The sequence below is a fragment of the Carettochelys insculpta genome, chromosome 27, assembly GCF_033958435.1.
Source record: "Carettochelys insculpta isolate YL-2023 chromosome 27, ASM3395843v1, whole genome shotgun sequence".
Classification (NCBI taxonomy): Eukaryota; Metazoa; Chordata; order Testudines; family Carettochelyidae; genus Carettochelys; species Carettochelys insculpta.
The window spans coordinates 14807202-14834138 of NC_134163.1; the positions used below are offsets into that span (position 1 = coordinate 14807202).

The window sequence follows — 26937 nt, forward strand, 5'->3', positions numbered from 1 at the left end:
GGTGGCTGTTCTCACCCCTCCTGTCTCTGCAGGGCAGGCCCCTGGCCGCAGGGCAGCGGCCACTCACCTATTTCGCAGTTCTCCCCAGTGAAGCCCTGGTCACAGGTGCAGCTGTAGACGGTTCCATTGGCTTGGCAGGTGCCACCGTGCAGGCAGGGGTTGTTCTCGCAGGGCTCGCTCGGCACTGCAAGACACAAGCATAAGGCACGGATGCCTGGGTACGGGGTAGAGCTCGGTCCCCTTTGCAGATGGGTGCTAAGGCCCCTCTACCCCCCTGCTCCTCTCTGACACCCAGACCCCACCGAGATCACATCGCACATGGACCTTTGGTAGTTGGGCGGCTCCTCCTGAGCAGGGGCTACTCCCTGGCTGCCCAGCAACCTCCCCGCATCTCAGCTGCAGCCATGTGCAAGCGCTCATCCCCCCACCCAGAGGGGTCACACCCCTTCAGAGAGAGAGACCCAGGGCTTGTTCTCACTAGAGTTGTCTCTGGTTCTCCTGCAAGCGCTGCCTCTCACCCGCATCCCATCCTGCGATGGACCAGACCCTGCACCTCCTTGCTGAAGGCTTGTGGCCTGGCCACACCGCACCCCAAAAAAGAAGCCACAGCGAGGTTCTCCAAGCAGACTAGAATAGCAGTGGAGGAAGCGGCCAGTGAGGAGCCAGGAAGGGCTTATAAAAGGAGCTGAAGGACCAGCCAACAGGCAGTTCCCCTGGAGACGTCAGGCTGAGCAGAGTGGGTGGTTTGTGGGCTCTGTAAGATACCAAGCTGGTGGGGACAGGTGTGCCGGTAGCTGTGGGCACTGACTGACCCCTTGGCTGGCTCACGGAGGCTGAGGCCTTATCTGGGAAAGGGGGTGCAGAGCTCAGTCCGCTGCTAGCCCTGCCCTGGCAAGGCTCCTTACGGCTGCTGTGCCAGGCTTTGCAGGCTGCAGTACTGCTGAGGCTGCACCCAGAAGGGGTTTGTGACTCGCATGCTGGGTGTGTAACGGGCCAAGTTCCTGAAGAGGCTTTTGGCTTTGAACTGCGAGGGTGAAGGTCCACCCCTCGGCCAGAGTGGGGTGCCCGTGAGGGGTGAGCTGCCCTGTTACGTGGCTGCACCCAAAGGGGCGTGCTTGTCCTCTGGCTGGCTGGCTGCAGTGTGGATACAGGCCTAAGGTGTCTGAATGTGGCTAGTCGTCCGGTGCCTTCCCACAATTCCCCAGGGCTGTTTCCTTGTGCTGTTCTGACTCCCTGCTGCAGGGCTGGTTGATGCCCCATTTGTACAGCCGGGGTCAGCGTTTGAACCCACGCGGCCTGCTGCCTCTGGAGCCCTGGAGTGTGGTACTCGAAACCTGGCCCTGTGCTCACAGGCCTGCCCCCTCCCCTCCCGGCTGTGCATCCCTAGCCCCTCTCGCTGCTCAGCCGAGACCAGCTCTGTGTGCTCAATGGCCGCAAGCTGGGATTCTTCTCCTGATTTGATTTTTTGGGCCCATGGGCGGTACCCATCGCGCATGTCTGGTGCCTGAGCACAACGCTAAAATATGCAAAAGACTCGCAGCGAAGGCAGCTCTGACGCCTGCCAGCTGGCTCGAGTCGCAATGTAATTCTTTCTTTTTATAATTAGTTCTGACTGACTTTAAACAGTCTCGGGGGGAACCAGCAGGCAGCTCTCGCATGGCAATGAGGAGAGCAGCCAAACGCCGGCAGCCCTGCAAGGGCCGAGATGGGGAGCCGGCTTCTCTGCTGTCTGAAGTGGAGGAATCTCGCTCCGTTTAGCTACCCAGAAGCGCTTAATGAGCAGAGAGGATGCACCAGGCAAAACAGCTGAGCCTCTCCATCAGGAGCTTTGCAATGCACACAATGAAAGCCCCTGGTGGAGGGAGTGTGAGCTTCAGAGTCCATGGTGCCCATATTCCGCTGGCACCAGGGTCAGCAGAAGATGGCTCCTCCATGCAGCTTTGCCATGTTGTGAGCCATCAGCAGGGCCATGGGCAAAGCTGGGTTGTCCTGACATTCCCCAGTTGAGATTCTGCTCCTTGGAGGGCGCATCTCTGCTGCAAACAGTGGCCTGTTTCTTGGGGGGCGGGGGGGGGGTGGGAATGCCCCACCAGCTCTACTCCAGCAGCATAGAGAGCAATGGGCAGCTGCTCTTGCTGCCAAGGGAACTAGCAACCCCAGCACAGAACCACAGAACACTGGAAGTGAAAGAGACCTTGAGGGGTCGTTAGGTCCAATCCCTGCACTCACAGCAGGACCAGGCACCATCTAGCCCACCCTTGACAAATGTGTCTAACCTGCTCTTAAGTATTTTTGAAGGTGGAGATTCCACAACCTCTCCAGGCAACTGATTCCCGCACTTAACCACCGTGACAGGAAGTTTTCCCTAAAGTCCAACCTGAACCTCCCTGGCTGCAGTTTAAGCCCATTGCTCCTTGTCCTGCCCTCAGAGGTCAAGGAGCACAATTTTTCTCCTTCCTTGTAACACCCTTTAGGTACTTGAATGTTGTGATCATGTCCCCTCTCGGTCTTCTTTTTTTTCCCAAACTAAACCAGCCCAGTTCTTTCAGTCTCCCCTGCTGGCTCATGTTCTCTCCACCTCTATCATTCTTCTTGCTCTTCGCTGGACCTCCTCCAATTTCTTCATCTTTCTCGAAGCGAGGTGCTGAGAACCGAGCACAATGCTCCAGTTGAGGCCCCATCGGTGCGGCGCAGAGCAGAGCGGAAGAATGACTTCTCCTGCCCTGCCCACCACACTGCAGTTAATACAGCCCAGAATGACGTCTGCTTTCCTCCAACAGTGTCACCCTGCGGATTCGCATTTAGCTTGTGCTCCACACTGACCCCTGCATCCTTTCCTGCAGTGCTGCTTCCTAGGCAGCCACTTCCCATTTTGCATGTGGGATGCTGACGGTTCCTTCCCAGTTGCCATACTTTGCATTTGTCCTTCCTGAATTTCATCCTATTGGCCTCAGACCACTTTTAATTACAGCCACATCGTCCTAAGCACTGGCAACCCCTCCCCGCTTGGGATCATCTGCAACCTTGAAAAGTGTCTGCTTGATGCCATTATCTGTCGCCCTGTGCATGTGCTCAGGGTCCCCAGCCCTGGCTTGTACAGTGACCTCTCCCACCCTGGTCTGTGCTTCCCACTGCTGCCTCTACAGCCTCTTGCCAAGGGAGGCTTTTCAAGTACCTCGCACCTGGAATCAGGGGCTAGATTTTTCCCAAGAGCTCTGCAGAGGTAACAGTGAGTTCCTGTAAAACTGGAGCATTCATCCTGCAGGCACATGAAAAAGCTGCACTGCAAACTGTGTGTGTCCGTGTGTGTCCTTCCTGCCATCCATGGAAGCTATTTTTGTGAGAGTTCAACCAAACTGCTGTCCCACCCACTTTGTCTGCCTGTCTGTCTGTCTAGCTACCCTAAGCTAATCTAACAGTCTCCTCTTTTGGTCTCTCCCCAAGCTGGGAGAACGTGGCTCCCTGTAGTTTATATGCCAGCAGGTGCCTGAGGAGACGTCTGATGCCCTGTAAACTTTGAGTCTCTGCCCCAGGAGCTACATCAACAACCATCTTACTTTTCAACCCCATTAAGGCTGGCCCCCTGGGACGCCTTGTCCAGCGAGGAGCCAGGCCACAAGCGGGGTAAATTTACAGCCTATCCTGGGAACAGCTGGCACTGCACAGGCTAGGCCAGGGCAAGCCACTCTGAGCCTGCAAGGCACCAGCTGCCTGAGCGGGGCATCCTTCTCCCCCACCTCTTGGCTGTGGCGGGTGTGATCTGAGCCCCTGGCCTGCAGGGAGCTGCAGGAATGGGGATGTTAGCAGGAAGGGGGATTGCAGAGGGCTTGGCACTGGTGGGGGACGGCCCAGTGAGCAGGGCTGAGAGGCCTCTGCTGGGAACACCATAAATCCCAGGCCATCTCCGGCGGTGCCGTCACCCTCCCACCACCCTCTTCCCAGTCTGAGCTTGGGGGGCTAAGTATGGCACCGAGGGGTCCTTTTGTTTCATTTCCAGCCGCCGGGGTCATTTGCAGCCCATGTGTGATGAGCTGTGGCTGGGCTCAGCCCACTTGCTGTGACTGATTGCCATGCCCTGGCTCTGACCCCACAGGCCTGGGAAGAGCTTAATTAGGAGCTGGAAACTGAACAGCAGGGTGTCACCAGGTGCTCATCAGCCTCCTACTTAAAGGCACCGCAGCCTTGTTCCAGGCCTTTCGGCTGCCAGCAGACCAGGCAAAACAAGAATCTGGGCTGCACACAAGGATCTGGGGGCGCATGACTGCCTGGGCATGCCATGCTGCGTACTCTGGTTTGTTGTGGTAGGGTTGTGCCAGGCAGTGTTCCCTGTAAGTGGTGCACTGGTGCAGCTGCTCCGAGGAGAGTCAAATGCCACCCAATTAGCAGAACTCTTAGCCAGGTTCTTTGTGTCTACTGGTGGTGCGCATTGGCACATGCCTTGGTGCACATAAATTTATTCTGCACGTGGGTGGAAGAGCTCAGAAGGAGCACGGGGCCTGTGCTGGGCAGTGTGCACTGCCTTGTTGTAGGGTGAGCTGTGGCTGTGGGGCTCCCTGCTTGTCCTCCTTTGCACCCCAGCTGGAAGGGGATACAGGAGAGCAGTGTCTGCTGACAGCAGGTACTGGGGAGAGCTGGGGCTAGCACTGGTGGAGCAAACTCTCGCAATCAGGCAGCAATTAGCCAGCCAGGCAGGGTAGAGGAGATGGCCACAGGGAACGGATCCAGGAGCCCTGTGGCTGTGTGCTTGTCCTGCAGGAGGCGGCGCTGCTGACCGCCAGGGAGCAGCGGGGGATGTGCTGTCCCCACCAGCGATGGGAATGGAGCGCAGCCAGCGGAGGGGATGCTGAGCAGGTGGGTGAGGACGTGCCGCACCGGGGGGCAGGCAGGCAGGAACAGGGAAGCACATCCTCACTCGGAGCAAACTTCCCTCTGCCTTTTGTTTGTCTCTTGCTGTCAATCTGCCAAGCTCCAGTGACGGGGGGCAGGGGGACGACACGGACCCATAGGAAAGAATCAACGTCTGTTTCCTGGTGCAGCAGCGTCTTGACCCCCTGATACTCTGGCCTGTCCAAGCTGCTTCCCCAGCAGCTGTCAGGGCTTTACCGGGAAGATGTCAAAAGCAAAGCCCCAAGTGTATCTTATTAAAACCGCCTGGCAGCTTGCCCTGGGCTCGCCGGGACCTATTAGCAGGGCTGCAGGGCCCCGGCCTGCTCATCAGTATGCATGAGAGCACAGCCCCTCTCCCAGGGGCCAGTTAGTGGCCAGCTCCGATTTGTGGGTAGCTGGGGGGTGGTTCCCTCAATGATGTCACTAAGAGCAGTGCAGAGGATGCTGAGGCTACAGCTGGCGGCTGTAACAAGGCCCTTGGATGGGTGAGTAACCTGCAGCCCCAGGGAAGGCTGCGTCCTGGGGCCAGGCTCCAGGACCCATCAGGATCACCCCAAAACACTCTGGAGATGCTCAGAGGCAGGGGGAGGGGACGTCTGGGGCTTCTCTGCCCCATGGCTCCCCCCAGGAAGATGTGCTCCCTGCTGCAGGAGGAGACCCAGCCCCAACAAGAAGAGGTTACTCTGGGGCTGGACCATAGCCAGGGTTCCCTGTAAGCTGAGCACCGGGGCAGCCACTCAGGAAATATTCAGTTGCCACCCAGCTGCTTAGCAGACCCCCCACAGCCATCAACAGTGGGTAGCATGTGTGTCTGTGGGTGATGCACACAACAAAATTTATTCCACCCATGGACTGGAAAAAAATTAGAGGGACACTGGCCACAGCCCCCGGCACCTGGCTGAATGCCAACTTAGCAGCCCAGCAGCATGGCCAGTTTTCACACAGGGTGTTTCCTGCCACTAGGAGGGGGAGCAAGGATGACTGGTTGGGAGGTGGGATGGCAAGGGGTGTCTTGGGGGGCAGTTTGGGGATGGGACCTGTCTAGCTCTCCCCACAGGCCAACGAGACGTGGGAACCCTGAGAGCTCAATGCTCCTGTTCCGTGGGAATTGCCCCACATTCTAAATCTGCATTTGTCCCAAATGGTCCATGAAAAGTCAGACCCTGGGAATCTGTCACCCAATGAAACAGTTCACAAATAGTGTTTTGGAGCTCGTCGTTGGCCTGTTCATTCGCTCGTTGGTTACATGTGAGGACAGCGAGGCGCTGCCTGTTCACGTCAAAGTCGGCTGGCTAACGTGGAAATGAAATGTGTTGATCATTTCCTGTGAAAATGTAGATGAAATGGTTCTGGTCCCACAAAACTGGGGACTCAGGGGCTACCAACGGAAAATCTCTGCTGGGCTGGTGTGGGAAGTGAGAGGCCGGTTCACCCACGCCGAGAGAGAGAGAGAGAGAGAGAGAGAGAGAGAGAGAGAGAGAAAAAACACCCTCAGCACTACGGAAGGAAATCCCTGGGCCACCAGCCAGGCACAGGGGGGCGGCAGAAGAACGTGCTGGCCAGCCAGCAGCCTGAGCTGAGGCAGTGCTCAGTCTGGCTGGGAGGGCAGAGACGGGACTCCATGACCTCTCGAGGTCCCTCCCAGTTCTACTGGTCTATGATTCTATAAGCGTGTCCCACCACCCCAGCCTCCTCCCCCATGCCCTGCCCCTCTGCACCATGGCCTCCTCTGTTGGGGGTCTGGGCTGGGAGAGGGCGGCACTGGTAGAACTCTCCCAGCTCTGGCTCGCACCCTGCCTGGCTTCAGCAGAACCCCCCCAGCCCACCATCTCCTCCATGGGCCATCACTTACCCAGCGTGCTGGTGTCGCTCGGCCCCCTCCAGCTGGGGCTCCCCTTCGGCCCCCCAATGGGCAGTGCCGGCTCCTCTCCGCTCCCGCTGTCGGCCTCCCTGTCCGCCAGAGAGAGCCCCAGGGCCTCGGGCAGGGCGCCCTCCGGGGCTGCGTCGATCAGGGGCTGGAGAATGAACCCCTCCAGCTCTGCATGGGACACCTCCAAGGCCTGGCTGGTGTGCACCGGGGGCTCCCAGCTGGGGGGCAGGCCTGCCCCCGGGGTCTCAGGACCCAGCAGGGACAAAGCAGGGGCCAAGCTGGGCAGGGGGTCCTGAGGGCGGGTGCTCAGCCCTGTCCTTTGTGCCAGCTGGAGGGGTCCTGCTGCAGAGCCCCACAGTGTCGGGGGCTCCTCCCTCCTGGCTTCCCCCACATGGGGCTGGGTGGGGCTTGCAGAGGCCAAGCTCTGGAGCCCGGTAGAGCGGATGGGTCCTGGCAGCCCAGTCACTGCCCCAGTCTCCTGGCCAGCAGGGGTCTGTCCTGCTGCAGGGGCTTGGCCACCAGCTGCGCCGGGGAGCGTGGGAGCGGGAGGGTGGGGGTGAGTAGGCTCCGTGATTGCCAGCGATGGCCATGGGAGGCTGCTGGCTCCTGCTGCCCCCTGCTCCGGGCTTGTTGCTGGCCAGTGGGTCCCTGCAGGCTGGGGGGAGCCTACGGGCAGTGTCGGTGGCCCCCCAAGGCGCTCCGCTGACCCATCTCCAGCCAGCACTGCAGCCCCGTTTGCGTTCTGGCCCTCCGGCTCCCACGGCTGTGGCTGGCCGGCTGTCAGTGCCCGGGCCGGGCTGGGCGGCTCGCTGGGTGGGGCTGTTGCCCCACGAGGTTCGGAGCAGGTGGCTGCTGGGGGTGGAATCTCCACAGAAGGATGAGTGACAGGGACCGCGCCTTGCAGCTCTGCCTGTCCATCCTCTGGGCTCTCAGCTCTCGGCTCCCAGGCCAGGCCGGGCGGATTAGGCAGCGTCTCCGCTGTGCCCGGGGGTCCATCCAGAGACTTCAAGCCCACAGCCCTGCGGGGGCCTGTGCCCGCTCTCGCCCTGGGATCCTGGGAGCTGGTTCTCTCGGTGCTGGCTGGTGGGCTGCCCGCATGGCCAGCGGAGGAAAGGGACCTCCTGGTAGAGGTCACAGTTGGGCCCCGGTTCTTCCGGAAGCTGTACTCTGCAGCACCGCTGCCTTCGGCGCCCCCAGGGTGGGGCTGGGCGGAGGGGGGCGCCCCTGGCTGCTCAGTGTGAAGGGGGAGCAGGGCACGCGCGTGGGCCCTGGGGAGGGCAGGCAGCGGCGGGATGGGAGCAGCCCCCACCTCACTGGAGCTGGCCTCCCCAGATGCATCCTCTGCGTCCTGCCCAGGGGGCGGCAGCCCCACCAGGTGGGGGTAGTCTCCTCGGACGCTGGAGCTGGGGAGTGGCAGATGGACCTCAGCCTCCTTCAGTGGCTGGTGGCGAGCGTCTCCTGGGGTCCCGGTGCCGGCCGGGTGCAGAGACGGCCCAGTGGCTGCTGGGCTTGGGGTGCTCCCAGAGCTCCGGTCACATCTTCCCTCCTCTGTGCTGGCTGCCATCTCTGCCGCCCCACCGGTTCCCAGCTGTACCTCTCCCGCCTGGCTAGTGTTGGGCTCCTGCCCCGCCCCAGGACGGCTGCTGGCCAGGGGCTGGTCAGTGGAAGCCCAGCCGCTGTGCTGGGGGGGCGCCGGGGTCAGTCGGGGGGCCCAATGCGGCTGCCCATTCAGCTCAGGTGAGATGTGGCCCATCCCCATCTGCCGGTCCCCTTGGTGTGCTGGTTCCCTTCGCTCTGCAACAAACCAGAGACAGGGGTGAGCAGAAGGCTCCGGGGGGGGTGAGCAAGAGGGCAGCATAGGGATGTGGCACGCACGGCTGGCTCCATCAAGGGCCCCTCTCGAAATACAGGAACCAGCCAGCAGCAGGAAGGGCCCTATCCTGGCAGCACAGGGCTTTGTCCCACAATGAGCCAGCTGCAGAACTCCTGTTGGGGCCCAGCCCCGCTCCCAGACACACCGATTTCAGCAGAGTTTTGGGGCCAGGGGTGGGGGATCTGCCTGGTGCTGGGGGTAGGGACACAGTCCCCCATGCTCGTCATTATGGCTGATGAGCTGGTAAGCACAGCCAGTGTGCTGGGAGCTGTACGAGACCTGGCTGCACCAAGCTGAGAGCCCCCAGCCACTGCAGGAGGAGCTGTATAAACCTGTCACAGCCTGTGCTAGCGTGGGGCTCTTTGCGGTCTGCAGCTGCTCAGGTCTCGGTGCGTTAGTGCAAAGCCCGGAGGCCGTTTGAGGCAGCTGAGGTGTTTCTGGTGGCAGAGGGGAAGGGGTGTGGGGCAGAGCACAGCACTAGGTGTCAGGACTCCTGGGTTCTCTTCCTGGCCCTGGAAGGGCTGGTGCCAGGACTCCTGGGTCCTTTACAGGACCGACAGGGTCTCACCTTGGGTCAGACCAGGGGGGAGGCGGTGGTGGCACACAGCTGTGCTTGACGAGCCACCAGCCACCGCAGTGCGAACGGCCAGACTGGGCGACTGCACTTGCGTGTGTGTTAATCACTGGGGCGAGCTGAATGTGCACAACAGTCAGGCCGTGCTTTCAGCCGCAGGCCCCGGCTTTCCAGCAGTGGGGCAGGAGCTCTGGGGGTGGGCGCGTGGGTACAAAGTCCTGGGACAGAACCGCCCCCCGCCACACGCTTGCCCCCTCCGCGCCCTCCACTCCACAGCCAGCCCAGGCGCTGCCGGAGGATCACAAGGACTGGAAAATAGCCTTTAATGAGGAGCAGCAGCACGTCCTGGCTAGGCAAGGTTGCCATGGCTACTGGCGCCTCATCGCTCAGGCAACATCTGGGGAGGCGGCTCCCCCCTTGCTAGCTGCCAGGTGACGAGGAGCTGCACACGAGGCTCCCTCCTCGGGAGCGGGGGCGGGGCGCCCTCGGATGGGGAGGGGGGTGTGGGAGATGGGGCCGCAAGGGCTCAGGTTACCCCCAGTTCCTTGAGGGGCACAGTGCGAGCAAGGAGCTGACTCCAGAAGGACGACGCATGTGGGCGGGGAGGGGACACATCTGGAGGGGGCAGGGGGAGGGTAAGTGCCCTGGCCTGGGGGGGCTGCAGACAAGGAGAGCAGGGGCAGAGTGAGCCGGGGGGCTGGTGCTGCATGTTTGGGGCTCTCTGGCTGGCTGCCCCCCTGCCCCGAACCCCTCCCAGGGACCTGATCTCATCTGCGCAGCACCCAGCATGACAGGACCTGATCCTGCTCATGAGGCAGTTGCCCTGGGCCCCATGCTTTGGGGTCATGCACTGCAGGGTGACGTGGGGCCTGGATGGGGCAGGGGCAGGTGGTAGTGCAACCAGCCCCACATCTGCTCCGCCCCACGGGCTCCTGGCGCAGGTAGCTCAGGGGAGAAGGGGTTAGGGGTTTGCAGAAGGGAAAGAGGGGGGGTGGGCTTGGAAGAGGGATGAGAAGAGGCAGACCTGGGGTGGGGCCCGGGGTCGGGGTCAGCGGAGGTTGTCCTCGGCCCCACACTGCCCTAGGGACGGCCCTGACAGTAATGTCTGTGCAGCGCCCGGCGCGACAGGCCCCGATCCCAGTCAGCGTCTGTGCAGCGCCCGGCGCGACAGGCCCCAATCCCAGTCAGCGTCTGTGCAGCGCCCGGCGCGACAGGCCCCAATCCCACTCGGTGTCTGTGCAGCACCCGGCGCGACAGGCCTGGATCCCTGTGCAGTGCCTTGTGTGAGAGGACCTGATCCCACCTGGGTCCTGTCATCTCCAAGGTGCTGAGCACCAAGGGTCCCCAGTCCTGGGCACTGTGGGTGCTCCCCAGGCACACAGCACAAGGAGCCAGGCGAGGGTGGCTCAGGACTGACCCCTCAGACACCGGTGGAACTGCTGGGGCGTCGCACAGCTGCCCCCTTGCCCGGCTCCTGTCCCAAAGCCTATAACTCCGGGTACTCACTGTAGCCAGCCTGTCCCTCCACTTCATTGGAGAGGGAGCCGGCGCCCGCCCCGGAGTGGCTCTCGGTGCTAGGTGGGGGCTCGGTGTTGTCTGCTGTGCTGTTCGGTGGCAGCACCAGGCCAGGGGCAGGTGTGATGTCCCCCCACGCGCTCCCTGCCAGGCCCTGAGTTGGCCCCAGGCGCTGCAGCGGGACGTGCCGGCCGTTCAGCCCTGACAAGAGGCTCTTCTCAGCGGGCAGGGAGCTGGGCTCCTCCGGGGCTGTGCTGCTCAGCTTCGGTGGTGCGCTGGCGGTGTATTCCTGCAGGAGCTTGGGGGCCGGGCTCTGGGCGGGCCCTTGCGTGAAGCCTGCAGGCCAGGCTGGCAGGACGGCAGTGGCTGTGGCCCCCCCCAGTGCTGGGGTGTCTCTTTCCACGGAGGATAATCCGATGGTGCCAGGTGTCTCCTCCCAGGGGCTGGTGGGGAAGCCCGGTGGCAGGCGGGCTCCCTGGTCCCTGCTCGCCCCATGCGCTGGTGCCTGGTCGACCATATTCAGAGCCTGATCCTCCCCCAGAGAGGAGCCTGACGGGGGTTCTGGAGACCCCTCGCCAGCCAGCGCTCCAGCCCCTTCCAGCCCATCAGCGACTGTGGCTGCTGCCCCCCTAGGTCCCCCCTGGGGCGGCTCTCTCTCCACTGGGCTCCCCGTCACCAGCTGCAGCTGCTCATCCTCTGGCAGTGCCGGCCCTGGCAGCTTGTGCCGCAGGCTGTAGTGCTCGTGGGGCAATTCTCTGGAGTCTCCAGAGGGTCTGGGCTCCTCGCGCCCCTTGGGGCTCAACTCCTTCGGTGCCAGAGGCAGCTGCTCCTCATCATGCTCCACCAAGGTGTTGTCGATGCCCAGAGGGTCAGGCCCCGCTGGCTCCTGCTCCTGCTGCCCGTGACCCAGGCTGGGCTCTGGTTTCTCAGGACTCTTGTCTGGTTGGTTGGAGGCTGGGCCCAGGGACTGCCCTGCTGTGGAGAGAGGAATGAGGACGGGTTGACAAGGGCGCTCGGAGCCAATCAGACACAGACCAGATCCCTGCTCTGCTAGAGGGGCACCCACTTTGCAGGACGTGCTACAGAAATAGCAGGATGTGCCCCCCTCCCCCCCCCGCACCAAGAACCAGGCCTCAGCTGCAGTGGGAGACCCACTGCAGGGGAAACCAGTGGTCAGGTGTAAGAGACATGACTAAGGTCACACATGGAATCTGTGGCAGAGCAGAGAAGGTCTCCTTGCTCTCAAAGGCCAAAGGCTGGTGGCCTGATCACGCCACCAACCAGGGTGTCCGTGGCCACACATGTTGCCACTGCCTTTTTTTTCTGGGCCATGCAGGGACCAGTGTCCATCTAATTTTTTCCATCCATGGGTGGGATACATTTTGTTCTGTGCACTGAGGCCAGTGTGGATGTGCACCACTCATAGAAACACAGGCTGCCAGTTCTGGGTACTCTGCTAATCAGCTGGGTGACTCCTGAACCTCTTCTGGGTGGCTGCCCCAGTGCTCGGCTTCCAGGGGACACTGGCAGGGACCCCATGGGGCGAGTGGAGGCCTTGAGGCACCCCTCCCCCATAATTCCCAGGGGCAGCCCCTCTCTGTCCAGCCAGGCTCTGCTGGGTTTAAGGAGCACTAGCCCTGACTTTTGAGGCTGTGGGATTGGGGTGAAGGTGCCAGCCAGGCTGGGCGATTTACGGGGGCTGCAGAAGGGAGCAGAGCGGGTCTGGGGTCTCTAGCAGACAGGAACCTTGGTGGTCCATAGCCCAGCAGGGCTTGTGTATTTCGTCCTGGAGTGGGGGTCTGGCTTTTCCTGCAACTTAACCCTCCCCCATTCCCTGCCACCCCCAAGGGTTGGGCCCCACGGGCGACTTTCGCTCGCCTAGAAGGGGCGTCCCTGTTTGGGTGCCAATCCCGCCACTCCTGCCTGGCACGTGGCCCAAGGGAGTCCTGCCAGGCACTGGGGTGGGGGCCCAGCTGGCAGGAGCACCGGAGACAGGTGGGGACGTGGGGTCCGGGGAGGGTGGCGGGGGATTAGTTCTACAGCTGAGACAGAGTAGAGAGGACCAAAGGGCTCATTTGCTCAATGCAGCCCTGGGGGGCAGTCGGGGGGGTGGGTGGAGCATGGGGCCACCCCTAAAAGCTGAACTGCCTCCCTCCCTCCTTTCCACAGCCTCCCACTGCCCACAAGGGTCCCCTCTGCCGCTCCTGGCGCCCAGCCCCCGACAGGTCTATTCTCCCAGCTAGTCAGCCGCACTACCCACTCCAGAGCTCCCCTTGTGTCTCTGATTAATTCCCCAATTAAATATTCTTCCAAGGCAATTCTGCTGGCTGTGCCTATCAATTCCCAGGCGGCCCAGTGCACTGGCCCTGCTCCGTTGTTCGCTGCCAGCCCAGAGGAGGGGGGAGCCCTGTGCACATGGGGGCAATGAACAGGGTGTGGAAACCAGAAATCGAGGAGGCCAGAGACCCTGCTTGTTCGCAGGTCAGGTCAGAGCTTCTCCCCTGACCTCTGCCCTGTGTCCAGGAGACAGATGGGCTTTGCTGGGCCCCAGAGCCATGGGGTGAGCGGGTGGCACAGGGACAGGTGAATCCCAGGGCCAGGGGGTGAGCGGGTGGCACAGGGACAGGCGAATCCCAGGGCCATGGGGTGAGCGGGTGGCACAGGGCAGGCAAATCCCAGGGCCATGGAGTGGGTGGGTGGGTGGCACAGGGACACGTGACCCCCAGGGCCATGGGATGGGTGGTTTAATGACACGGGGGTGATCTGAATCAGGAATTGGACGTACCCCTGGCCTGATCCCTTCCTGGCAAGGGGCCGCCCCTCGCGCCCACCTACCTTTGTAGCAGTAGGCGTCAAACCTCAAGGCCGGGTCTGGGAAGCCAGTGCGGTTGGGGAACTGGTACACAGTCCTCACACCTGGCTCCTCCCCGCCACACTTTTTCCGTGGGGTCCTGATTGGGTAGCGGACACTTCCGTCAGCCAGCCAGCCTGGGTCGCACTGGTCCAGGCCATCCCGCCAGGCTAAGTACAGCTGGCCTGTGGTGGCTAGTGAGCCCCCCCAGCTCTGGCAGTACCTCCTGGCTCCCTGCAATGTCAGCCGCCCTGGCGTGAAGACGTACAACACTTTCCCTGCAGGGGGGAGAAAAGCCCTTTGAGCCAGACAGCTCGCCAGGTGCCCAGTGCCACCTGAGTCGAAGCTGCAGTGCGGCCACCTCTGGGGTGGAAAGCCACCACAGCATACCCGCTGGGACGAGGACTGGTGTGCTGAGGCAGGAGAAGTACTCCAAAAGTTGCTTGAGTAAAAGTGCGGCTACTTTTTGAGGGGTGGGGACCGTACTTCAGCACAAGTCTCTGGTCAGCCTCTGGAATACAAGTACACACGCCAGATCTCTATTGTACTCAAGTACCCAGAAGCGAAAGCAGCTGCACTTTTACTCAGGTAGCTTTTGGGGTGCTTTTCCCACCTCTGTCTTGCAGGCTGCAGAAGCTGGCACGAGGCATGGCAGGGTCACGCCAGCATCCAGCCAAGCTAGCACTGCCTGGGCCTGGGAACCTTTGCTACCCATCCTCAGCTTTCCAGGCCTGTGGAAGACCAAATCCTGACAGGCCAGGGGCATGCAGCATCCCTGAGCCACGCCACTGCTCAAGGTCAGTGGAACGGCTGCAGGTGCAAATGGGCAATAAATTCTCCTCTGCTCTGTTTGCTGACACAGCCATGAAATCAGCACCAAGCCGGCCGGGTGCATTTCTAGGCTTCATTGTTTAAGCACTCAGGCTCAGCCAGGTGTGCTGGGCTCCTGGCTTATCCCCATCCCCGGGGGGGCAGCGCACAGCCAGCAGCACGTGGCCAATCCATCAGGAGCTGCCCGGCATTGGCTGCTGAATGGCCCTCGTGGAGCCTTTCACTGAGTCTCAAAAAGCAGCTGGGGAGGCAGGGAGAGGGCCAGGGCTTGGTGCCAAGGAGACACCGCCTGCTTGGAGCTATTCGGGGCAGACATCCTCCAGGGTTCCCTCAAATACTTCCAGCCCGTGGGCAGAATAAATTTTATTCCGTGCACCGAGGTGTGTGCGTATGTGCACCCCTCATAGGCACACAGGCTGCTGGCTGCAGGTGCTCTGCCAATCAGCCGGGCAGCTCTGGAATCTCTCCTGGGGGGCTGCACAAGGGCTCAGCTTCCAGGGACCACTGGTCTCTGCACCCAGCAGGGACTAGAGGCACCACCAGTGAGAGGACAGCGGCCCGGAGGCCCCAGCCATGGCTGGACCCACTTCCCAGCCCCCGAAAGCCAGCGGCAGAAGGGGGCTGCCTAAGAGGGGCGTTGGGAAGGGGCCCACACCCCAGGCTTGCCTTGGAGCTCCCTGGCATAGCAGTACACATCGTAGCTTTCGTTGGCCTCCCGCTGCCCATAGCTGCGGATACCCGGGAGGCTGTTGCGGTCTCCATAGCAGCCAGGCCTGGAGAGTGTGATTGGGTACCTGTGGGGAGAAGGTGGACAGCAGCTGTCACAGGCCTGGATCAGCAGCTGCCCGGCCTGGCCCAGCCTGGCCCACGAGCCTCTGACAGCAGCTCCACAGACGCGCTCTGCAGGCTGCATTTCCACCACTGCCTGCAGGGAGCTGGGCTGGGGGTAGGGGCAGCAAACTTCACATTTGCACGGCTCTGGCTGCCTGCAGCTCAGCGGTGGCCCATCATGCTGGCCGAGAGCCGCTCACCACAGGGAACCGCACCGGAATCAGGCGGCTGTCAGGTTGATTCAGCTCAGCAGCTGAGGGCTCTGCTGGCAATTTTGAGGCTGATGGAGAAGAGGTGGAGGGAAAAGCTCTTTTCTGTAGGAGATCTGAGGGGTCGGGGGGCCCAGAGGGGATGGAGACTGGCTGGAGGGGCCCAGGCAGGAGAGGTAAGTGCTGTCCTGAGCCCATAGGAGAGCTGCCCTCTCGGGTAAGATGTTTGGTAACAGCAGAGGTGCAGCCCCTCAGTGCCGGGCAGGGATGAACCATCTCCCCTCCCCACTCTCAGCCTCGTTGGGGTCACACTCCCTGTTTTGTGGCTGGTGAAACTGAGGCAGTGAGCAGGGCCATGACACACTCAAGGTCACACAGCGAGTCGGTGGCAGAGCTGGGAGTCAATCCATGCCTATGGGATGGGCCGTGGGTGGGAAGGCAGCGCCGTGGCGAAGTTACCGACCCCCTTGCCTCCTCGGCAGCCCAAAGCTGTGCTTTGCACGGGCACCTCTGTGGAGCTGATTGTGCAAACACAGCTTAGCTGCTGCTACGGCAATGTGGCTCTGTGGCTGCTGCTGAGCGGAGGCCTCTGGGCCGCCTGCTTTGCTGGGCCAGGGCTGTCACAGGGGATCCACGCCCTGGCCCAGTGCAGATGCAGATAAAGCAGCCTGACAGGCCCACGCCCAGCAAAGAGGGCCCCTCCCGAGGGCTCCCCCGTTTACCGGACGGTCTGGTCGGCCAGCCAGCCGGCGTCGCAGTTGTCGTAGCCGTCCTCGAAGGCGGCCTGCAAGTGCTGCAGGGAAGCTATGACGGCCGAGCTCTCCTGGCAGGCACGCTGGGCCTCGGGGAAGGTGAGGGCGTAGCGGTCGCTGGCAGCTCGGTAGTGGAACACCACACCTGGGAGGCAGAGATGGGGGGTGAGCAGAGGGCGGTGCCACAGGGGCTGTGTGGGCAGAAGGACCCCCCGCCTCAGCCCCCAGACTAGGTCAGCGCCCCGCTGGCGACGGGCTGCACTGAAGGCCTGGAGCCTGCAAAGGTGTTTGTCCAGGTGTCCCGGGGACGGAGCTGGGGCATGAGGCAGCTGTCTGGATTCCCAAACCCTCTGCTAACCTCCTGATCACACTCCCCTCCCAGCGCTGGGAACAGAACCCAGGAGTCCTGACTCCCTGTTCCCTCCTGGCTACAGCCCACCAGCACCCACTGCCCTCCCAGAGCCAGGGAGAGGACCCAGGAGTCCTGGCTCCCACCCCCACAACAGTAATCTACTAGACTCCACTCCATTCCCAGACACCCCACTCCCACTAACCCATGAGACCCCACTCTCCCTCTGGAGCCAGGAGGTGAACCCAGGAGTGCTGGCTCTGAGCCCCTCCGGTCTACTGACTAGATCCTATTAGCAGAATCCCGGAGACTTGGCTCCTGCCCCACCCCCACTCTGAACCCACTAACCCCCTACCCACCCATCCCCTCCCCCCCCGGAGCCAGGAGCAGACTCTTCTGAAAGAACCAAGCAAACCACGACCAAGCTCTGCCCCCTCCTGTCCATACAGGCACCTAGTGCTCCAGGGGAGCCACAGGGGTGGCTGGGAAGCTCTGGGGGCGGGGGCAGCTCTGGCAGCCCCGGAAGGGGGCTGCAGTGGGACAGGAGCCGCTGGCCATGTGCCCTTGGGGTGGGCACATTCCATCCCTGCCCCTTTGGCTGCCAGCCCCAGCCATTCGCATCTGTGGGAAGTGGCTCTGGGGGATGGTGGCACCCGACTGCGCTGCTCATTACTGAGACCAGGGCACCAGGGAGAGACGCTCAGGGCACTTGCCCCCCACTCCCAGGTGTGCTCACTCACAACCCAGACAGTCCTGCAGACAAAGGCGAGACGCCCAGGGCAGCCCCAGAACCCGGGACGCTGCCTGTCCTGCTGGTGCAGGTTGAACCTCTCCAGTCCGGCCCCTTGGGACCTGGCCAGTGCTGGACAAGAGAGTTTGCTGGACCACAGGAGGTCAATATTATCCAGCAAATTACTAACACCTCCCCTGCTGACTGGGCTCCAGGAAGACACTGGAGTAAGTTAGAGCTAAATAACATCCCAGAATACTGAGTCCGAGGCCTGGTGGCTGTACACAAATTTTATGGGGTGGCGGGAAACCTGCCCACGCCCGTGAGACGTGGTCGTCTGGCTGGCGAAACCCACGCCGGATTACTGATGCTGCCGAGGACAGAGTTCCAGATTAGAGAGGTTCAACCCACGTAAGGTGCAACACCAGCTGCAGTGATACCCTCCTGCCTCCAGGGCCATTCAGCGCCAGCTCCTGGGACTGGCAGTGTGGGCCTGGGTGTCCCAAAGGCGTCCCCTGGTGATGGAAGTGTCCATGCAGCTGGTGCTTGGCCTGCCTGACTCCCACCCCCCGCCCTGCTGGCGTGCTCCCCCGCGGCCAGCGCCCAACTCACCGGTGACCTCCAGGGGCACCAGGTCCTGCTCGTCCTCAATGCCAGCCACCACCTCGCAGCGGTAGAGCCCGGCATCGCTGGCCCGCACCGCGCCAATCACCAGGGTGGCGTTGTAGCGGTTGCTGGGGTAGCCAGGCAGGGACACCCTCCCCTCGTAGGCCTTCCCCACTTTCACCATGTTATCCTTGGCCACTAGGACTGGCGCGTCCTCCTTCTGGCCCGACGCAGACTGCACCTTGCTCCATTTGATGCGAGGTGGGTCGGCCGGCGCGTTGGGCCCCAGCGAGGCCGAGGGGTGCAGCAGGAAGAGGCAGGGCAGGGCCGCCGGCTCAGCCAGCCCCACCCGCAGCGGCTGGTGCTGAACCTTGTTGATGTGAATCACCTTCCCGTTGTCCTGGAAGCCTGCGGAGAGCGGCAGAGAGGAGCAGGCTCGGAGGGAGCTGGCAGCCCGGGAGGAGAGGGAGCGTGACAGCACGGTGACAGGCACAGCAGGGCGAGGGACACACTCCTGTCCTGGCCAAGCCACCCCAGATACACAGCCGAGCCCACGCTCAGGTCAGAGCCGACTCCGGGGCAGGGTGTTCCCCGCAGCCCGTCTCTCGAACAGTTCACAGTCATAGACTCATGGACCACCTGAACGGGAAGGGACCTCGAGAGGTCATTGAGTCCCGGCCCTGCCCTCGCGGCAGGACCAAGCGCCGTCTAGACCATCCCCGACAGGCGACTGTCTGACCTGCTCTCGGAAGACTCCAGCTCCCTTCTCACCTCATCTGCTCCCAACCCCCGTTCTGCCCACCTCTCTGCTGGGGGCCCCAGGCGCCTGCGCCCCATTCCCACCGGGCGACTCGCTGCAAGTCCAGTCCCTTGGGGGCTTCCCCTGGCGAGGACAGGGCGACCTCAGGCAGCCCCGTCGGGCCTTCGCAGACGTACCCACAGGGGCTGCTGGCACCAGTGCTGGCGGCTGCCCGTCCTGGCAGTTCTCTCTAGATCCAGACTTCCCCACAAGTGGGTCTGGCTGGCACTGCAGCCACTTGGGGGCTTTGCAGGCTAAACCAGGGAGCAGCACCCTGCCGGATGCAGGGGACGCAGACCAGCTCTGGTTTCTAGGCTCCCCCCACACACACCCCAGGCTGGGGAGAGGCAGATGCAACAACAGCCTGAACCAGACCCAGGAGGTACAAAGCCCCTGGGCTGTGAGGGTGTCCCCAGACCAGCCTGGCAGGCTCCCTCTGAGTGCAGAGCAAGGCCCTGACCCTGCAGCCTTGGCCACGGCTGGAAAGAGGCTTCTGGACTAGGCAGGACTCTCTTCTGCTGGAGTGTGATGTAGGGCGGGGGCAGGGGTGGATGTGTGTGAACAACAGGCTGAGCAGCTCACATGGGCTGGGGATGTCCCCCTGCTGCCTGTGACACTTCTGTCTCAGAACAGGGAGCAGGGCGGAGCCAGCGGGGTTTGAATCGGAGGAGGCGGTGAGTGGGGGGTAGGCTGGTTTTCCCCCACTTAGAACAATTTATGAGTGTGGCTGTTTTACAAGTCTTAGCAAAACAATCCCAGGATTTTGCCTCCTGTGTGTTTCTGCCTCCTTCCTGGTGGTCCATGATAGCAGCACAGGTTGTCAGCACCATGTACCCAAACCAACGTGAAGGCAAAAGGTAGTTCTGCCACTTCTCCAGGCCCTTCAGCTGAACACTGGAAAGCAGTTAGCCTGTGCCGAGGGGAGAGGGACAAAGAAGGGGGCTAGGTCCTGGCTGGGGAGCGCCCCTTGGGTCTCTCCTCACCAATATGGATGGGAACGACTGTCTCTGCCAGATGTACTGACACCTCTGCACTGCACTGAGCCTCTGCTGACCAATAAACTTCCTGTTGTACCTGCTGAGTGAGAGTCACTCCTGGCTGCAGATGGGGTGCAGAGCTTGGGGACCCCTGAACCCCATAACATAGAGGGCACTTTTCTGTGCTGCTTCATAGCACCCCCAGCTTTGGAGACACTGGCACAGATTTAGCAGCAGGGCTATCCAGGCATGAAAGGGTGTCATGCAGTCTGGTCCTGGCAGGCTCATTGGCCCAAGCTGTGTTTAATTGCAGAGCGCTGAGGCAGGGAGCAGGTATAAAAGCAGCCCTGGCAGAGCTGGCCTGGGCTATTGTGTCTCTGGGGGCTGGGATGCAGGTGTGTGTGGGGGAGAGGCTAGGCAGGGCTCTAGCTAGCGGATGCTAAAGTAGCTAAATATCAGCTTAGCTCAGGAGTCCTTTCTAGGCTGCAATTAGCAATTCTCCTTCTTAATTGCATGTTTGCCACCCTCTCCTCTCCTCCCAAAGGCATTGCGGGAACCCTGGGGTTCTGCTTAGCCATCAGCGAGATGCAGAGCTGCCTCCTGTGAGTGAGCAGAGCAGATGCAGAGCAGATGCAGAGCAGCAGAGGGGGTCTGAGACTGGTGGGTTCTTTCCCTTTGCCTTGTGGGGCTGGAGCCATTTTCCAGCTGGGCCTTCCCCTGAATCCAAGGCTCAGGCTTACAGAAAGTGCTGCATGGCAGCTGTTCAGGGTGGAGCTGTCTCCCTGGGTTCGGGTGGTGCCTGGTGCAACAGGGGGCTCTAGGTGCTGCCTTGCTCACATAATGAGGGAGACCTTTCCAGATACAAGCTTCAGACTGCCCCTCCCTGAGTTTGTTCCAGCCAAACCATGTTGCTGTGTTACCAGCCTGCCCTTTCCAAATGGGATGAGCCTGGGCCTGTGGCTCTGTTCTGCCCCATGGCAGCTGGACTCTTGCATTATCACTGACTGAGGGGGCTTTGAGCTAATGGCTCCTCTCACACCCCTTGGGCTACCATGCCCTGCCCCACTGTAAAAAGCAACACAGTCCTCTGCAGCCCGGGGGTGGGATGGGGAGAGCGACTGGCCTGTGTGCTGGGGTGCGTCACAAAGCTCCCTGGAGGTTGGGGATTGGTCTATGGAAACCGAAGCGCTCTGGTGCACACAGCACAATGGGTGGGAAGCTGGGCCAGGAAATCTTTAAGCTGCAAATCAGCTGGGACCGCATTCCAGATCAAGGGACTTGGGACAAAGTGGGGTAGAAATTTCCCTCCTGGCTTGTCCTGCCCACATCCAGATGGGCCTGGAAGAGCGACAGGTGGATTCTGGTTAATTCTGGGTCTGCTGCATACCCTTGTTGCTGCTTTATAACAGAGGCTCTGTAAAGGTATTGTGGGGGGCTGGCAGCCTGGAGGAGAGACCCCCATGTTGGCATGAGACCCAGCAGTGTGCACAGCCTGGCAGCTGGCACTAGCCTGCGCAGTGGGACTTCCCCTGCCAGTCTGGATCGGTCTCCAGGTGTGGCTCTGGCTGAGTTACAGCCTATGTGGACTTTCCTGCACCCTTGTTAAGATGACCCGTTAATCCAGGGACTGGGAACCTGCGGCTGCAGATCTGCATGCAGCTCTTTAAGGACTTCTTTGTGGCTTCCGATGTTATAATTGCAAAGTAAAAAAACCCACATGTCAAGTGCGAGGAAACAGACTATGTAAAAAGTTTGTGAACACCCTGTAGTAAATGTGTGTTGCATCACAGATCAGTGCGTGGGCCCTTCTTAGAACAGGGGTCACAAAGGCTGGGTTGATGTTGTTTATTAAGGACTGTCTCATCGCCACGTGCGTGGCGGCTCCGGAAGGACGATGTTTTTACCAAATTTGAAAAAAAAGGCTCTTCTCGCTCTTTTGGTTGCCAGCCTCTGCCTCTACCCAACCGAGGGTCTTGTTCCCCACTCCCCCACCCCAGGCATGGACTCTGATCTTCTGGCACCAGCAGAACCCAGCTTGGAAAAGTGGGGCCGGGCCTGGCCTGGCGTAGCTCCCCAGGCTGCCCATAGCTGCAGCTTTAGAAGCCCCCAGAACAGATCCAAGTGTCTCTCAGTGGACCAGACCATTAGCAGAGACTTCAGTTGGTGAGTGGCTGGTGGCTCTGGATGGCAGCTAGGGCACCAGGCTCAGCCTCGTCCTAGGTGTATCGTGAGCAATCTCCCCCATCTCCAGCTGGGCCCAGTTACAGTGCAAGAGCCACAGGAAAACAAGCTGCTGAGGCACCTCCTGCTGCTGCCACAGGGTAGCGCCCTAACTTCAGGTGCCATCTCTGGCCCAGCCTGGTGAGCCCTGGGCTGCTTGGGTCCCTTAGGTGAGATCTGCCCTCTTGGCTGTATCTCTCATGCTGTATGATGGTTGACCTGGCTGCTGTTTAACACCATGTGGCAGGGCAGAATAGGGAGCCACATGGGCCATGGCTAACACCACAGGGAGGCAGAATGGAGCTGAGATGGAACCAGGACACCCAGGTTAATAACTTGCCCCTTAGGGCAAAAGCCACTGGATGTTTAGTGGCCTGTGTTCAGGAGAAATCAGTGATATGGACATTTTCCTGGAGAACCTGGTTTCCTTACCCTATATGTGGCAGTCCTAGAGCAGAGGTGGCCACTAACTGCATGCAGCCAATCTCCTTTGTCAGGCGCCTCAGCCCAAACATCAGGGTCTAGCTCCTAGGGAGCAGCCTCACCTAAGAGATTATTCTAGTTACAAAGTTACACGGGGGAACAAACTCCTGATGTTTGCTACAGCTCCCAGCAAAGCCACTGAACACCAGAACTAACACCACCACTGTGGTCCCTCAACGACAGCACCCTGTGGCAAAGAACTTGTGATGGTCTAGAATGGCTCTACCTGGTGACTGCCCATGGTAACACAAATACCCCACAGGTCATGTTTTCCCAACACACACCCCTTGGGAGTTTCAGGTCCTTCATTTCTGCCAGCTTCTTGCAAGCTGTGCTCTTCGGCCCTGCAGAATCACCCAGCCCGGCACATCTCAAATGCCCTTCCGGTGCATGGCTCTGCAGTGAGATACCCAGTGCCCCACCCTCCCTCCTGGCACCCCTGTTCTAGCTCTATGATCTATTCAGCACTCTTCTGCTCCCTGGCTTCTCTTTCTGCTGGGCTTGTGTTAAACCATCCTGCCACGAGGAGCAATAGGAGCTCTGCCGTGCAGGAGGAGGAGCGTTGACTGGCTGCATAAATTGCTTTAAAATAGAAGGGAGCTGAAATAAGCAAGACAGGCTGCGCTCCCTTCTGGGATAAAAAGCAGCAGCAAGACATCTAATTATGTAAAGCCATAAACAGCTTTTATCCCCTCCATAAATGACCAGGTAGTGAGTTGAATCGCTTGCTGAGGGCATTTGCTGAAGCAGTTTATCCCTCTGGAGAGGGGTTCATTCATGGACTCAAGGAGAGGACTAAAAGGATTGTAGGGAGCCTGTGTAAAGCAGACAAGCCCAGACCGCCGTCATTATTAAAATCTTATTACTGTATTATTTCTAGCATGGTAGCACCCCAGAGCCTCAGTCCTGCACCAGGAGCTTACTGTACTTTATTATAGTGCTTTTCTTGCAGGGATGTGACAGGCTGAGAGAAGCTGAGTCTGGGAATCTGACACCCACATGACTCCAGAGTGACCTGTTCAGATCAGGACAATTTTCAGGGGATGCAAAAGCCGCTCGTGCTTGCCAGGGTGGCTGGATCCTGACATCAACTTTATGGCATCAGACTCTCCTGAGCACTCACGTGGGGCCGATGCATGCACAGGAAAAGGGTGATCTGAGTCAGCTGAGCACAGGGCTGGGAGCTGGGAATGCCTGCGTTCTAATCCCACTACTGCTACCAGCTGAGCATAGGGCTGGGAGCTGGGAATGCCTGCATTATTCTAATCCCATTATACCCCCATCTGAGAACATGGTGGGGAGCCAGGAACACCTGCATTCTAATCCCATTCTGCCACCACCTGAACACAGGGCAGGGAGCAAGGAACACCTGCATTGCAACCCCACTATTGTCAGCAGCTGAGCGCAGGGTCAGGAGCTGGGAACACCTGCATTCTAATCCCACTTCTAGCACCAGCTTCAGGCTGGGCACGGTTGGCTCTGTAAACAAGGGATGAGATGGTTAATTTCTGTACCACACTCTAGGGGAACAGGCATAACAGCCAGCCCTACAAGGTCATGGGGCTACCCAGCTGAGAAGGAGCCCGATTCCTGTCAGCATAAGCATGTGCCATGACATTCCCTGGGCTAGAACTGCTCCCCTGTCCACCAACCAGAAGCTTGCTCCTGCCTGCAGACAGCGCACCAGGCAGGGAAATCATTCCTAGCCCTGCTCCTGCCTTCCCAATGATAAAGTCCTTCCCACTCAGCTGATCCACCACCAGCTAGCACGCGTAGGGGGCTCTGGGGCTGTAAATCTCCTCTAATTCTCCTCCTGGTTAAAGGGCACGCACGAGCCCACAGGCTAAGACACTCTGGTCTCATAACGACTCTGGCACGAGAGATGTGTGGTAATAAATAATGCTCCCCACGCGGCTGCTCTCTGCTTATCTTGATACCCAGCGACCCCTCCTTGCCTCCCTATTAACGCTGTGCCCTCCTCTTTACACTGCTCTGCTCACCGCCACAGGGAGCGGGCGGATGGGTTTCTCAAGGCAGGCCATGCGGGAAGTGGGAGGGGAGACGTTTTATTCATATCTCATTTCAGCCTCTTCCTGTGCTCCTCTGCTAGCTTCTCAGAGGTGCTTTGGGATCAATGGACCTTCTAATTTTTTCCCACCCATGCTTGGAATAAATTTTGTTATCTGCACCAAGGCCATGTGGATGTGAACCACCAGTGAAAACATACCCTGCTGGCTGGGGCTGGCTGTGGGTGCTCTGCTAATCAGCTGGGCAGCACCTGAATCTCTCCTTGGTTGTCACCCAAGCCCTCAGCTGACCAGGAATATGAGGTGCCAGAAGGAGGAAGGGTGGGTGGGGATGTGGAACACGGAGCCTGCAATCTCTGCATCATGGGTTTGAATCCAGCACCAGATCAGCGGTTACATGTTAAGAAATCACTCCTGGCCTGGAGTGGAATGAGTTTGATGGGTCTCAGCCTGAGGATCTCAAGCAACCCTGTGAGCACAAAGCAGGAGGGGGTGCCTGAGGGCCTGGTTTTGGAGCTGGGGAGCTGGGAAGATACTGCTGGTGACTGGCTTAACAGCCCCCACGGCCTGCAGAGTACCAGTGAATGCACAGCTGGCCTCAGGTTGGGAATTTGTAGACTGGCCCCAAACCCAGATCCCAGAGCAGGGCCCCACAGCAAGGACCCCATCCTGCAGCTCCTGCTCATCCCAACTGCCTCACTTTGCTGCTGCTTCCTCCAGCACATTCCCAGGCTGAGAACTCTCCGCAGGCCCCTCACTGTCTCCTCCGGCCTTGGTCATGGGTGTTTTTCAGCTCCACGTTGGAGCCCTGCACAAACACACACATTGAGCTGTGCGCATGGCAGCAACCGGGTGCAAGCCCAGCCCATGCCTGGCCTGGGAGAAAAGATACAAGAGTGGCAATGGAGGGCCCAGCCCTCCGCGAGTTCGTGCACAACAGCAGAGCCTGTGAGATGTGGACAAAGACTGACCAGGCCATTGCTGGCTCTGCTCCTGTTCAGCTCTAGCAGCAGGCCCGGAGCGGATGGCCAACGCGGCATTTCTTGATTTTAGCCTGGACCCTGGCAGGGCCGTCCTTAGGGCTGTGTGGCCCTATGCAGGGTGTTAAACCAGTGCCCCTGTGCCCGACAGCAGCCCAGCGGGGACAGCCATTAGTGAGAGAGCGGATTTTATCATCTTCAGCGACGCACGGATGAAATAGTTTTAAAGAAAATTCTAAAATCGGGTCCTGTCGCCTAACGCGGTGAAGTCAGAACTGGACAGTCTAAACCTGGGGTTGGCCAATGCCAGTTAAATGGCTCCACCACCATTCGAACGGCTGTCATGGGTTCAGCTAATAGCTCCGCTGGCTTTGTAGTTCTAACGTCAACTAGATCCCCTCCAGAGGGTGCAGAGCCCCAGAATGGGGTTAGGAAGAGGCAGATGGGTGGTCATTAAGACCAGTGGAGCCCCAGATTTTCAGGCACCCCAGGCAGCTTTGTATTGTGCTGGTAAGAACAACCCTGGAAACTGCTGCACAAGCCATTATGGTGGTGCTGATGGAAAAGCCACCACGGTTGGAAGGCAAACTCAGTGCTCATGAGGGCTGACCTGATCCACGCTAAAGGCCTGCGGGCACCCCAGGTCTGAGTCTAGAGGGGGCTGGGAAAGGGAGTTTGCAATGGCACCTGGGGAAGGAGCCCCCTTTACGGGCTTGGACGCATGTCCCACCAAGAGGCTACACTCAGGGGGCTGGTCTGGCAAGGCAGGGCCTGAGGCTGTCATCTGGGAGCCCAGCTCAGAGCACTTCAGGGCCTGTCCCCGGGAAGCGCCGTCACCCAAGGAAAGGTGAGAAGAGCTGGTGGGGAGCAGAGTTCACTGTGAGCTGAGCACTCGGGCAGCCACCCAGGAGAGATTCAGGTGCTGCTCAGCTGACTAGCAGATCGCCCCCAGCCAGCAGCGTGTTCCCATGGGTGGTGCACATCCACGTCTCAGCGCACAGAACAACATGCATTCCACACCCCAATGGAGAAAATCACAGGGACCCCCGTCGTGAAGCCATGCACCCCAGCTAAGCTTTCTCCACTTCCTTAAGGCCTCACTGGCTTCTTCGAGAGAGGGCTTCCCGGCCCACCCCACCCCTCTGGGAGAAGGAAAGCCCCTCCCCAGCCAGGGTGCAGCCAGAGCTGCGTCGATCCCTTGGCACACACAGGCCCCCCTGGCATCACTTACCCAGCCCAGAGACGGGGAGGAGGGACAGCCCGAGCAGGAGCAAGCAGCCAGCATGGCCCATCCTTAACCTGCAAGGAGAGAGAGTTTTAGGAGGCCCCTCCTCTTCCCCAGGCCATTTGTTTAGTGCCGGCACCGGCCATGGGCCACCCCGGTGGGTAATGGTGAGGCGCAGGGGCTCCTCCCTGTCGGGGTGGCTGTCAGCAGAGGGCTCCATCCCATGCTGGGAGGGAAGACGGCTCCGGTGCTGACACTTGGAACGGTGGCTGGAGGGTCCATGGAATGGCCCTGCCGAGGGTCGGACACGGACCGATGGCACCTCGGGGCTGGGCCGCGCTCTTGTCT

At 60.4% G+C, this 26937-nt stretch overlaps 1 protein-coding gene across 1 annotated transcript in view; it reads right to left on the minus strand.

Annotated features, from left to right (window-relative positions):
• The window catches only part of NCAN (neurocan), a 40692-nt gene extending 14036 nt beyond the window's left edge, over positions 1–26656 (minus strand). The window contains exons 1-8 of the mRNA XM_074978150.1: positions 26596–26656; positions 17885–18286; positions 16164–16338; positions 15068–15195; positions 13555–13848; positions 10711–11694; positions 6740–8551; positions 68–184 (exon numbers count right to left, since the gene is read on the minus strand). Of these exons, the coding sequence (XP_074834251.1) occupies positions 68–184; positions 6740–8551; positions 10711–11694; positions 13555–13848; positions 15068–15195; positions 16164–16338; positions 17885–18286; positions 26596–26656 (3973 nt within the window). The remainder of the gene's footprint in view (positions 1–67; positions 185–6739; positions 8552–10710; positions 11695–13554; positions 13849–15067; positions 15196–16163; positions 16339–17884; positions 18287–26595) is intronic.
• Positions 26657–26937: the final 281 nt, after the last annotated feature.